The sequence below is a fragment of the Drosophila navojoa genome, chromosome 5 (assembly GCF_054131105.1).
Source record: "Drosophila navojoa isolate 15081-1374.11 chromosome 5, UAZ_NAV_1.0, whole genome shotgun sequence".
Taxonomy (NCBI): Eukaryota; Metazoa; Arthropoda; class Insecta; order Diptera; family Drosophilidae; genus Drosophila; species Drosophila navojoa.
The window spans coordinates 27,031,748-27,045,140 of NC_142893.1; the positions used below are offsets into that span (position 1 = coordinate 27,031,748).

The following is a 13,393-nucleotide window of genomic DNA, read 5'->3' on the forward strand; positions in this document are numbered from 1 at the left end:
ATATCACGAGTGCTATCACATATGTGGCTTCAGTTGCAATCCTACTAATATTATTTTTAATTTGATTTGATATAGTTTATAGTTGATTAAGAAAAATAAATTTGAATTCTAATAAGTTTTTTCTATTCATTTTCGATTTCAGAACTATCGCAGCCAACAATCGCGAGGAGCGGTTGTGCAGCCCTGGTATGCATATCGATATGCATACATCGAAACATATGTTTAGAAAACATGTGGGAAGGCAGAGTGGCAATTGCAAAATTTGCAACTGAAAAAGGTAAGTATGGATTCTAATAAGAATACTGAAATAATTATTAATAATTTGATATTAATTCATAAGTTGTACATGCGTTTCAGCAGTTTCTCCAGTGTGCATGTGGGTGTGCGTTCAGCAGACCGAGGCAGCGAGTGACGCAAAGTGGCTGCTAGGTAAGTTAAATACGCAATTATATATAAATGTGTTTATACTTATTGTTTTTCTGTTTTTAATTGCAGGGAATCATCCAGTGGGCCAAGAGGAAGCAGCCAAGAGGACTCCGCATCCCAATTTACACGCAGCGCCGCCAGTTAGTTAAGTTGTTTGTGTAGTTTAAGCCGGTGCGTTGCAGTGTTGTTTTGTTAATGTTGTTTTGTTTTTATTTGCAGGGCATCATCCAGTAGAACGAGAGGCGGCAGCAGAGAAGACTCCAACATCCCGCCAGCTCAGTTTAATTGTTTGTGCAGCTAAGCCAGTTTCGTTTAATTGATTGTGTAGCTTAAGCCAGTGCATTGTTGTGTTGTTTTGCTGCGTTTGCTTATGTGTATACCTTTGCAGATAGGGTATATGAGGACGACCAGTTTCCAGGTGAGTAGATTTTGCAGGTAGGATATGCATGGACGACCGGTTTCCAGGTAAGTTGCCTTTGCAGACAGGATATGCGTGGACGACCAGTTTCCAGGTAAGTAGCTTTTATATACAGGTGGCCAATTTGAATTTAATTTCTGCTTTATATTATTCAGCATGTATGGGATATCCTTTGCAGACAGGATATGTGTTGACGACCAGATTCCAGGTAAGCTTCCTTTGCAGATAGGACGTGTGTGGACGACCAGTTTCCAGGTAAGTTGCTTGTGTATACCAATGGCCAATTTGAATTTAATTTTTGTTTTATATTGTTATTTAGCATATATGCTGCCAATCAGCTGCTGGGAAAGGACCGGCTAGGATCATCCGAAGAGCCGTTTGGATTGGTGCCGAGAGTGCGCGAAGTGCTCGCAGTTGGTGGCATCGGCGCCAGCTGCCGAAAAACTGGGAGGCGCGATTGCGAGGCGGTTGCATTGCCTACGTTTTGCGTCGCCCCAGAGGGTGGACTGCGAGAGCGTGCAACATTTGGTGGCGCGTTGCTGTGGTGGGCCTCTCGTCCGCGGTGCGCTGCATTTGTGCGAAGATTTTCGCTGGAGTTGCGGGTTGAGGCCGGATATGACCTTGTGAACCTCTCTGCCAGGATGTTGCGGCTGTGCTCTCGGAAAGTGATCGGGCCGTATACGGGCGGATGTCGACGAAGATAGTCAGCACGCAGCTCCTCTTCAAACTCCGCTTGTCTTCGCTGCTGTCGTTGTGATCGTAGTTCGATTTCGTTAGCCAGGTGAGTGTTGACCAGACTAGAGTATCTGGGCATAGTTAGCCGCTGCGGTACAAATGGATCATGGGCAATGCTACTTGCCTCGTTGTTGCTGTGCACTCGCAGTCTATCATAATATTTGATGCAAATATTATTAAATAATTCATCCACAGATAAGACGCCCAGCTCAGATCTGATGCGAGCATTTGAGATGTAATATTGTGCGCCAGATATGGTTCTCAAAGCTTTGTTGTGCGCAACTCTGATGCGGTCAAATTGAGTTTCTGACAAGAGCGCACCCCAGACAGGTATAGTATATTGCCACAGTGGCGCAACTAGCTGTTTGTAGATTATAGTTTTTGTTTTTAAAGACAATTTACTATTTCTATTAATGAGCCAATCTATGTTTTTCAGCCGAGCCCTAACCCTCGAGACGACAGTGGTGACATGGGTGCCGAATTGCAGCTTTGTGTCCATTGTGACACCCAAATAAGGATGCGAGGTGCCGTTTTTGATCGCTTCGTTGCCGATGCGGATGTCCTGATATGGCGCTATCCTATTGTAGGTATGCATAATATGCATTGTTTTGCCAGTGTTAATAGTAATGCACCATTTCTTTGCCCATAGAGCTAAACTGTCCATATACTCTTGCTGGTGGACTAAAGCATCTGCTTGGCTACAGTTGGCTGAGAGGACTACCACGTCGTCAGCATAAGTGGCTAAAAGGAACTTGTTTTCAAAGGCATACGCTGGCCTTGGAATATCGCTGGTGTATATGTTGTACAGCACTGGCCCAAGCAGGCTGCCTTGAGGCACACCAGCGTGTATCCGTTTGGTAGCAGAGCGACATCCTCCATGGCATTCAACTACAAATGATCGATTTGCAAGGTATGAGGAAAGGATTTGATACAGAGCATCAGGTAAGAGCATCTTGAGCTTGTATCTCAGACCTGAGTGCCACACTCTGTCAAATGCTTCCTTTATATCCAAATAGACTGCCGAGCAATACTTATGTTCATCGTACGATTTTAAGATGAACTGCGTGACACGCCCAAGTTGTTGCTCAGCTGAGTGGGCCTTGCGAAAGCCAAATTGGTGGCTGGGTATAGCGTCGGTGAGTGCTTCTTGTTCCAGCATACGGCTCAAGATTATAAACTCCAGTATTTTAGATAAGCCGGACAGGAGACTTATTGGCCTGTAAGATGATACATGTTGCGTGGGTTTGCCAGGCTTGTGTATCATCTTAACCAGCGCTAACTTCCAGTTGGAGGGGAAGTGGCCAAATCGAAGCGAGTTATTGAAGATGAGAACCAGGTACAGTATTGCGCTCATTGGCAGCGATTTGATGGTGTGATTATCAATGCAATCTAAACCAGCAGCTTTCTTCTTTTCCAGCGTGCTAATATGGCTAACGACCTCTGCAGCAGTGACTGGCCGAAAAGAGACCGAGGAAGACGCAGACGGCTGGTTTATTTGCGCCTCAATTTCGGCCAGGTCACCAGGTGATGCAGAGATTAGAGGCTTGAAGCGTTGCTCAAGGCTGTCAGCAAAGACTTCAGCTTTCTCTGCCGTCGTTTTGCACCATACGTTATTGGAATTAGAGCCATTGCTATCGCTAGACTTTAGTAGCGGCAAATTTGGAGCCGGCTGTCGCTTGATCTCATTTGTGAGACGCCAAAGCTTTTGCATGCTGTATCTATCCGTTGGGTCAATAGAGCTGAATAATGCTTCTTCATATCTTTGTTTTGCAGATTTAATCTCTTTGCTGATGCGGTTTGACAGTCTATTACAGAGCTGCTTCGCCAGAGGATTACGGCTTTGAAGAAGAAGGCGTTTAATTTGCCTTTTGGCCTCGATCAGCTGGAGAGTCTGGCTTTTAACTCGGAACCCGGATCTGATTATTCTGCGTGGACACTGCGCGTTGGCAAAGTTAGCAGCTTCTTGGACATTCCTAACGAGAATATCGACACAGTCATCAACATCATCTGGACTGCTGATTTCTGTGTTGAGTAGGATTCTGTCATTCAGATAACTTTGAAACTTGCTAATATTAGCATTTAACTGCAGAAGATGGCCTCTTGCTTCGCCGATGATTGGCTTCTCAACCAGCTGAACTAGCAGCGGGAGGTGATCCGAGTTGAGCTCGAAGGAGTCAGATATGGACAGCAAATCTCGCCTGATGCCTTTGAAGAGCGCAAAATCTATGGCAGATGGAGTTTGGCGCGAGTTAAAAGGGTAATGCGTTGGCGACCCTGTTGCCAGAATATTGCAATTCTCCTGAAAAATGCTGTTGACTAATGCTCTGCCTCTTATACAGGATCTGGCATTACCCCACCATTGGCTCTTTGCGTTCCAGTCGCCACCAACTAGATACGCGTCGCCCAGCGAATTTAGCATGCTGCTGAAATCTTGCGCAGACCAGCTTACTTGCGGGGGGCAGTAAATGGCCACAATATTTACGTGCCTGCCGTTTTGTAAGCTGACTGATACCTCAACACTTTGGTACGAGTCCAAGGACGAGCAGCGCATAGCATAATGGCAAATGCTTTGCCTAATTATAAGAGCTGCGCCACCTCTGCGCCTATTTGTAGGGTGGTTTGCCAGATATATAATATAGCCGTCTATAGTGATACTGTCATTGTCCGTCAGATGGGTTTCGGACACGAGCATTATATCTATATTATGCTTAATAATATATTGTTTTACTTCGGCGAGCTTATTTGTTATGCCAGCAGCATTCCATATAGATATTTTAATGTCATTAGCTCTATTTGATACAGCAGTCTGCAGTGTGCAGCTGCGTCTATTTGCAGTATGCGCGTTTGGTGCATTACTAGACATTATGGCGCTCATTTGGACCATCTCTAGATAGCAGATAGGCAGTCAATGCGTTTATACTCTCTATCAGCTTGTCTATTTTGGCCTCTAGTCTGGAGGTATCCTGTAATGGCACAGCTGGCCTGTAAGCATAACTAGGCTGCTGAGGATGCAGAGGAAAGCCCACCCCATTAATATGGTGTGTCTCCCCAGTTTCGATAGGAGGGCGCCTACGGCGAGTGCTCAAGCTGCGGCTTCTATTTGGCTGCGCTGACCGCTGAGCGCTTGCTTGCCTAGGCAATCTGGCTTGCTGTTGCTGCTGGTTTGGCTGGGCGCGTTTTGCAACACTCTGCCTTGATTGGCGTTGCTGGCTGTTTATGGCTGCCGGCGCCGCTGGCTGTTTGAACTGGAGACCCGCGCGGAGAGCAGAAGCATAGCTGGGTCCAGCATTAGTGGCTTGGGGACGCGACTGAGGGGGGGCTGGCTGAAAAACATTTGGCATATTTGGTCTACTGCTATGAGCAGTTGCTTTGGGGGCTGGCTTTGTCAGTGTTCTAACGATCTGGCTAAGTTGGACCGTCGATATGGGCTCTCGCTTCTTGCAAGCCTCTTTATAGGAGGGGCAACCTCTATAGCTCGCCGCATGTGGGCCCGAGCAGTTTGCGCACTTTGCTGGCGAGTTGTCGCCTTTTTGCTTGCTGCACTCAACTGAGGCGTGATTTTCGCCGCATTTGACGCAAGCAAAAGGGCGGCGGCAATAGTTTTTAGTGTGCCCAAACTTCTGGCACCTGTGGCATTGGGCTACATCGCTGGATTTAATTGGCCTCTCGACTCTAACTCGCTGGTTGCCGAGCGCCGTGACCTGCAGCAAATCGGCATTATTTTCCTTAGCGACCAGCTCGACTTCGAAGAGGTCAAGTGGCTTATTTGTAAAACGAGATTTAATACCTCGCAGGAAGCGGACGGTATGCCCCAACTTAGCCAGTTTTTCTCGGATCCACTGATCCGGAGTGGAGAAGTGCAGATTGCGGATGACTGCTCTATACCCGCGCTCACATTTAAGTTGGAAAGTGTAATTTTCAATTTGGTTCTCATCGAGGTACTTTACCAGCTTCCGATAAGTAGCGATGTCCTTGCACTGCACCCTGAGACCATGGTTTGCAGTGGACTGAGTCGAGAAGTTAGCCTCTCCGATGGCTTCATCGAGGCGGATTAGCAACGGGATAATGTCAACGACATTTGCCAAGAATAGTGGTGCAGGCCTCGCGCTTGGCTGTGCGACACTTGCACTGGTTAAAGTGGGAGCAACGGCTGCAGCAGCAGCAGTAGAAGTAGCAGCTGCAGCAGCAGCAGACGAAGTAGCAGCTGCAGCAGCAGCAGACGAAGTAGCAGCTGCAGCGGCAGCTTTGGGCGGCATAATTTGCTCTTTTGATGCAGAGCAAATTTTATTGGCTAGGCGTGTTGCCTCCTTCTGCGCGTCCACTGTCCTGGTGGTCCGAGTTGAGCCACTAATTAGCAGGCAGTCCTCGTCACTGCCATCAAGATCATCTGCGTCCAGCTGCGCAGTCTTCTTTTTGGGGCTGCCGCCTTTTTCAGCAGTCCTCTTAGCTGGCCTGTCACTGGCGAGCAATTTGGCAGTTTTTTGCAGAGCACTCTGCGCTTCACTTTTCATAGCCAGATAATCAGCAACAATAGCGTCCGTAGAGGTGCGAGGTGTTGCATTTACTTGCTGAGCCGCTGCACGTGAAGTGGTAGGTTGTGCCATAACCGCACTTTTTCTCGCCGGCAATTTAGATGGCGCGAGCACCGGCGCAGATGGCTGTGGTCTAATCGGGGAGGCGACCTCCACATCCATATCTTCATCGCCGTCTTCTGCTGTGTAGCCCCTAGGCATTGCAGCAATTTAATTTGCAAAAATTGTAGCAAAAAAAACGATTTTAAATAGAGCACTTTTTTTTTTTCTGTTCGTATGCCTCGAGAGAACACACATTAATGATCTCTCATTCTTCCATTCTCACTCATATTCGCTGACCAGCAGCTATATGAAGAGGAGGAGAGAGAGGAGAGATATTCTTTATTCAAACAATACTCTACTATAGCATTTTTTCTTGAATTTACATGGCGCCTTAAATTACTTAGGTCTAAATTTATCGAAACTTGCTCAACATGAGCTATTTAAATAATGGCAAGTGCAACATTAAATTGCTTTTTTCTGTTCGTATGCCTCGAGAGAACACACATTAATGATCTCTCATTCTTCCATTCTCACTCATATTCGCTGACCAGCAGCTATATGAAGAGGAGGAGAGAGAGGAGAGATATTCTTTATTCAAACAATACTCTACTTTTTTCTGTTAGTATGCCTCGAGAGAACACACATTAATAATCTCTCATTCTTCCATTCTCGCACATATTCGCTGACCAGCAGCTATATGAGGAGGAGGAGAGAAAAGAGAGATATTCTTTATTCAAACAATACTATTCTTTAGCATTTTTTTTTTGAATTTACATGGCGCCTTAAATTATTTAGGTCTATAATTGCCGAAACTTGCTCAACATGAGCTATTTAAATAGTGGCAAGTGCAACGTTAAATTGCTGTGCAGCCTTGCGTTACATATTAATATACAATACAGCAGATCAAAGCAAAAATTAATAACATTTGATGTGCTTAGATTACTAGTTTAACACTAATGAGTAGGTTTAGTTATAATTTTAAAGTAGATTTAAGCAATAACAATTAATATAATTAATTCACTCTAATTTTTAATTCTATTTGCAGGAACACCAATAAGATGCGCGACGAACTTAGCAGTGTGGAGAGCCGCTAGTTGGATTTAGAGGGAAGAGTCAGGACGCCGTCCATTCATTTTCCCTATACATGTCTAAGCTAATATAACTTTTAATTAAATTTTTAAACTTATATCTATAATTCATTTCATTTCACTCACTAATTTCAATATAAATAATTAAATTAATTCGCAAGTGCAATTTGAAGTGATTGTGCAGCTATGCGTTTGTACATTTATCGGGATGCAAAGATCAAAACAAAAGGTAGTTATCGAAAAATGCATAAATGGCCAGTCCCAGTCTAAATGTATGGGAATTTTCAATTAACTATAAAAGGTGAGTAATAGTGCTTAAAATTGTAATTTGTTTATACTATTTACAGCTAATAATTACTTATTAAATGGAAGTTTTCATTTCATTAATATTCATATAAATTCATTTCATAGCAATATTTGTGCAAAAATATCACAAGTGCTATCACATATGTGGCTTCAGTTGCAATCCTACTAATATTATTTTTAATTTGATTTAATATAGTTTATAGTTGATTAAGAAATAATAAATTTGAATTCTAATAAGTTTTTCTTTTCATTTTCGATTTCAGAACTATCGCAACCAACAATCGCGAGGAGAGGTGGCGCAGCCCTGGTATGCATATCGATATACATACATCGAAACATATGTTTAGAAAACATGTGGGAAGGCAGAGTGGCAATAATTGCAAAATTTGCAACTGAAAAAGGTAAGTATGGATTCTAATAAGAATACTGAAATAATTATTAATAATTTGATATTAATTTATAAGTTGTACATGCGTTTCAGCAGTTTCTCCAGTGTGCATGTGGGTGTGCGTTCAGCAGACCGAAGCAGCGAGTGACGCAAAGTGGCTGGTAGGTAAGTTAAATATGCAAATATATATAAATGTGTTTATACTTATAGTTTTTCTGTTTTTAATTGCAGGGAATCATCCAGTGGGCCGAGAGGAAGCAGCCAAGAAGACTCCGCATCCCAATTTACACGCAGCGCCGCCAGTTTAGTTAAGTTGTTTGTGTAGTTTAAGCCGGTGCGTTGCAGTGTTGTTTTGCTAATGTTGTTTTGTTTTTATTTGCAGGGGATCATCCAGCGGAACGAGAGGTGGCATCAGAGAGGACTCCAACATCCCGCCAGCTCAGTTTAATTGTTTGTGTAGCTAAGCCAGTTTTGTTTAATTGATTGTGTAGCTTAAGCCAGTGCATTGTTGAGTTGTTTTGTTGAGTTGTTTTGTTGCGTGTATGTGTATACCTTGGCAGGTAGGATATATGAGGACGACCAGTTTCCAGGTAAGTAGCTTTTACAGGTTGGATATGCGTGGACGACCAGTTTCCAGGTGAGTTGCCTTTGCAGACAGGATATGCGTGGACGACCAGTTTCCAGGTAAGTGGCTTTGATATGCAGGTGGCCAATTTGAGTTTAATTGTTTGTTTTATATTATTCAGCATATATGGGATATCCTTTGCAGATAGGATATGTGTTGACGACCAGATTCCAGTTAAGTTTCCTTTGCAGATAGGACGTGAGTGGACGACCAGTTTCCAGGTAAGTTGCTTGTGTATACCAATGGCCAATTTGAAATTAATTTCTGTTTTATATTGTTATTCAGCGTATGTGGGATATCCTTTGCAGCTAGGATATGTGTGGACGACCAGTTTCCAGGTAAGTTGCCTTTGCAGGTAGGACGTGCGTGGACAACCAGTTTCCAGGTAAGTAGCTTTTATATACAGGTGGCCAATTTGAATATAATTTTGATTTTATATTGTTTTTTAGCATATATGCTGGCAATCAGCTGCTGTGGAAGGACCAACTAGGATCATCCGAGGAGCCGTTTGGATTGGTGCTGAGGGTGCGTGAAGTGCTCGCAGTTGGTGGCATCGGCGCCAGTTGCCGAAATACTGGGAGGCGCGATTGCGAGGCGGTTGCGTCGCCTACGTTTTGCGTCGCCCCAGAGGATGGACTGCGAGAGCGTGCAACATTTGGTGGCGCGTTGCTGCGGTGAGCCTCATGTCCGCGGTGCGCTGCAGTTGTACGAAGATTTTCGCTGGAGTTGCGGGTTGAGGCCGGATATGACCTTGTAAACCTCTCTGCCAGGATGTTGCGGCTGTGCTCTCGGAAAGTGATCGGGCCGTATACGGGCGGATGTCGACGAAGATAGTCAGCGCGTAGCTCCTCTTCAAACTCCGCTTGTCTTCGCTGCTGTCGTTGTGATCGCAGTTCAATTTCGTTAGCCAGGTGAGTATTGACCAGACTAGAGTATCTGGGCATAGTTAGCCGCTGCGGTACAAATGGATCATGGGCAATGCTACTGGCCTCGCTGTTGCTGTGTACTCGCAGTCTGTCATAATATTTGGTGCAAATATTATTAAATAATTCATCCACAGATAAGACGCCCAGCTCCGATCTGATGCGAGCATTTGAAATATAGTATTGAGCGCCAGATATGGTTCTCAAAGCTTTGTTGTGTGCAACTCTAATGCGATCAAACTGAGTATCTGACAAGAGCGCACCCCAGACAGGTATAGTATATTGCCACAGTGGCGCAACTAGCTGTTTGTAGATTATAGTTTTCGTTTTTAATGACAATTTACTATTTCTATTAATAAGCCAATCTATGTTTTTCAGCCGAGCCCTAACCCTCGAGACGACAGTGGTGACATGAGTGCCGAATTGCAGCTTTGTGTCCATTGTGACACCCAAATAAGGATGCGAGGTGCCGTTTTTGATCGCTTCGTTGCCGATGCGGATGTCCTGATATGGCGCTATCCTATTGTAGGTATGCATAATGTGCATTGTTTTGCCAGTGTTTATAGTAATGCACCATTTCTTTGCCCATAGAGCTAAACTGTCCATATACTCTTGCTGGTGGACTAGAGCATCTGCTTGGCTACATTTGGCTGAGAGGACTACTACGTCGTCAGCATAAGTGGCTAAGAGGAACTTGTTTTCGAAAGCATACGCTGGTCTTGGAATGTCGCTGGTGTATATATTATACAGCACTGGCCCCAGCAGGCTGCCTTGAGGTACACCAGCGTGTATTTGCTTGGTGGCAGAGCGACATCCTCCATGGCACTCAACTACAAATGAGCGATTTGCAAGGTATGAGCAAAGGATTTGATACAGAGCATCAGGTAAGAGCATCTTGAGCTTGTATCTCAGACCTGAGTGCCACACTCTGTCAAATGCTTCTTTAATATCAAGATATACAGCAGAGCAATACTTATGTTCTTCGTACGCTTTTAGGATAAACTGCGTGACACGCCCAAGTTGTTGCTCAGCTGAGTGGGCCTTGCGAAAGCCAAATTGGTGGCTGGGAATAGCGTCGGTAAGTGCTTCTTGTTCAAGCATACGGCTCAAGATTATAAATTCCAATATTTTAGATAAGCCGGACAGGAGACTTATTGGCCTGTAAGATGATACATGTTGCGTGGGTTTGCCAGGCTTGTGTATCATCTTAACCAGCGCTAACTTCCAGTTGGAGGGGAAGTGGCCAAATCGAAGCGAGTTGTTGAAGATAAGAACCAGGTACAGTATAGCACTCATTGGCAGCGATTTGATGGTGTGATTATCAATGCAATCTAAACCAGCAGCTTTCTTCTTTTCTAGCGAGGCAATATGGCTAACGACCTCTGCAGCAGTGACTGGCCGAAAAGAGACCGAGGAAGACGCAGACGGCTGGTTTATTTGCGCCTCAATTTCGGCCAGGTCACCAGGTGATGCAGTGATTAGAGGCCTGAAGCGTTGCTCAAGGCTGTCAGCAAAGACTTCAGCTTTCTCCGCCGTCGTTTTGCACCATACGTTATTGGCGTTGGAGCCGTTGCTATCGCTGGACTTTAATAGCGGCAGATTTGGAGCCGGCTGTCGCTTGATCTCATTTGTGAGACGCCAAAGCTTTTGCATGCTGTATCTATCCGTTGGGTCAATAGAGCTAAATAGTGCTTCTTCGTATCTTTGCTTTGCAGTTTTTATCTCTTTGCTAATGCGGTTTGACAGTCTATTGCAGAGCTGCTTCGCCAGAGGATTTCGGCTTTGAAGAAGAAAGCGCTTTATTTGCTTTTTGGCCTCAATCAGCTGGAGAGTCTGGCTTTTGACTCGGAAACCGGATCTGGCTATCCTACGTGGGCACTGCGCATTTGCAAAGTTAGCAGCTTCTTGGACATTCCTAACGAGAATATCGACACAGTCATCAACATCATCTGGACTGCTGATTTCTGTGTTGAGTAGGATTCTGTCATTCAGATAACTTTGAAACTTGCTAATATCAGCATTTAACTGCAGAAGATGGCCTCTTGCTTCGCCGATGATTGGCTTCTCAACCAGCTGAACTAGCAGCGGGAGGTGATCCGAGTTGAGCTCGAAGGAGTCAGAGATGGACAGCAAATCTCGCCTGATGCCTTTGAAGAGCGCAAAATCTATGGCAGATGGGGTTTGGCGCGAGTTAAAAGGGTAATGTGTTGGCGACCCTGTTGCCAGTATATTGCAGTTCTCCTGGAAAATGCTGTTGACTAACGCTCTGCCTCTTATACAGGATCTGGCGTTGCCCCACCATTGGCTCTTTGCGTTCCAGTCGCCACCAACTAGATACGCGTCGCCCAGCGAATTTAGCATGCTGCTGAAATCTTGCGCAGACCAGCTTACTTGCGGGGGGCAGTAAATGGCCACAATATTTACGTGCCTGCCGTTTTGTAAGCTGACTGATACCTCAACACTTTGGTACGAGTCCAAGGACGAGCAGCGCATAGCATAATGGCAAATGCTTTGCCTAATTATAAGAGCTGCGCCACCTCTGCGCCTATTTGTAGGGTGGTTTGCCAGATATATAATATAGCCGTCTATAGTGATACTGTCATTGTCCGTCAGATGGGTTTCGGACACGAGCATTATATCTATATTATGCTTAATAATATATTGTTTTACTTCGGCGAGCTTATTTGTTATGCCAGCAGCATTCCATATAGATATTTTAATGTCATTAGCTCTATTTGATACAGCAGTCTGCAGTGTGCAGCTGCGTCTATTTGCAGTATGCGCGTTTGGTGCATTACTAGACATTATGGCGCTCATTTGGACCATCTCTAGATAGCAGATAGGCAGTCAATGCGTTTATACTCTCTATCAGCTTGTCTATTTTGGCCTCTAGTCTGGAGGTATCCTGTAATGGCACAGCTGGCCTGTAAGCATAACTAGGCTGCTGAGGATGCAGAGGAAAGCCCACCCCATTAATATGGTGTGTCTCCCCAGTTTCGATAGGAGGGCGCCTACGGCGAGTGCTCAAGCTGCGGCTTCTATTTGGCTGCGCTGACCGCTGAGCGCTTGCTTGCCTAGGCAATCTGGCTTGCTGTTGCTGCTGGTTTGGCTGGGCGCGTTTTGCAACACTCTGCCTTGATTGGCGTTGCTGGCTGTTTATGGCTGCCGGCGCCGCTGGCTGTTTGAACTGGAGACCCGCGCGGAGAGCAGAAGCATAGCTGGGTCCAGCATTAGTGGCTTGGGGACGCGACTGAGGGGGGGCTGGCTGAAAAACATTTGGCATATTTGGTCTACTGCTATGAGCAGTTGCTTTGGGGGCTGGCTTTGTCAGTGTTCTAACGATCTGGCTAAGTTGGACCGTCGATATGGGCTCTCGCTTCTTGCAAGCCTCTTTATAGGAGGGGCAACCTCTATAGCTCGCCGCATGTGGGCCCGAGCAGTTTGCGCACTTTGCTGGCGAGTTGTCGCCTTTTTGCTTGCTGCACTCAACTGAGGCGTGATTTTTTTCTGTTCGTATGCCTCGAGAGAACACACATTAATGATCTCTCATTCTTCATTCTCACTCATATTCGCTGACCAGCAGCTATATGAAGAGGAGGAGAGAGAGGAGAGATATTCTTTATTCAAACAATACTCTACTATAGCATTTTTTCTTGAATTTACATGGCGCCTTAAATTACTTAGGTCTAAATTTATCGAAACTTGCTCAACATGAGCTATTTAAATAATGGCAAGTGCAACATTAAATTGCTGTGCAGCCTTGCGTTACATATTTTATACAAAAGAGCAGATCAAAGCAAAAATGAGTAACTTTGATGTACTTAAATTTCTAGTTTAGCACTAATGAGTAGGTTTAGTTATAATTTTGATGTAGATTTAAGCAATAACAATTAATATAATTAATTCACTC

At 44.9% G+C, this 13,393-nt stretch overlaps 2 protein-coding genes and 1 long non-coding RNA gene across 3 annotated transcripts; 1 reads left to right on the top strand and 2 right to left on the bottom strand.

Moving 5' to 3' along the window:
• Positions 1-201: 201 nt before the first annotated feature.
• LOC149091289 (uncharacterized) lies at positions 202-12,059 on the top strand. Its single transcript, XR_016197153.1, has 17 exons — positions 202-277; positions 361-429; positions 496-1,099; positions 1,164-1,625; positions 7,199-7,948; positions 8,029-8,100; positions 8,167-8,781; positions 8,846-8,945; positions 9,010-9,471; positions 9,621-9,755; positions 9,862-10,012; positions 10,075-10,367; positions 10,480-10,561; positions 10,617-10,761; positions 10,843-11,456; positions 11,515-11,689; positions 11,765-12,059. It is a non-coding gene; the product is annotated as an uncharacterized LOC149091289 (long non-coding RNA).
• Positions 4,018-6,617, bottom strand: LOC149091290 (uncharacterized). Its single transcript, XM_089262338.1, has one exon. It carries the CDS (start codon positions 6,310-6,312, stop codon positions 4,435-4,437), a length of 1,878 nt encoding a protein of 625 aa, XP_089118464.1. The 5' UTR covers positions 6,313-6,617; the 3' UTR covers positions 4,018-4,434.
• Positions 11,538-12,981, bottom strand: LOC149091291 (uncharacterized). The gene has a single exon (XM_089262342.1). The coding sequence runs from the start codon at positions 12,764-12,766 to the stop codon at positions 12,281-12,283; it is 486 nt and encodes a 161-aa protein (XP_089118468.1). The 5' UTR covers positions 12,767-12,981; the 3' UTR covers positions 11,538-12,280.
• Between the last annotated feature and the right edge of the window lie 412 nt (positions 12,982-13,393).

What these genes read in the sequence shown, in the direction of transcription:
- LOC149091290 (XM_089262338.1), bottom strand. Translation starts at nt 6,312, where the DNA reads ATGCCTAGGGGCTACACAGCAGAAGACGGCGATGAAGATATGGATGTG.
- LOC149091291 (XM_089262342.1), bottom strand. Translation starts at nt 12,766, where the DNA reads ATGCCAAATGTTTTTCAGCCAGCCCCCCCTCAGTCGCGTCCCCAAGCC.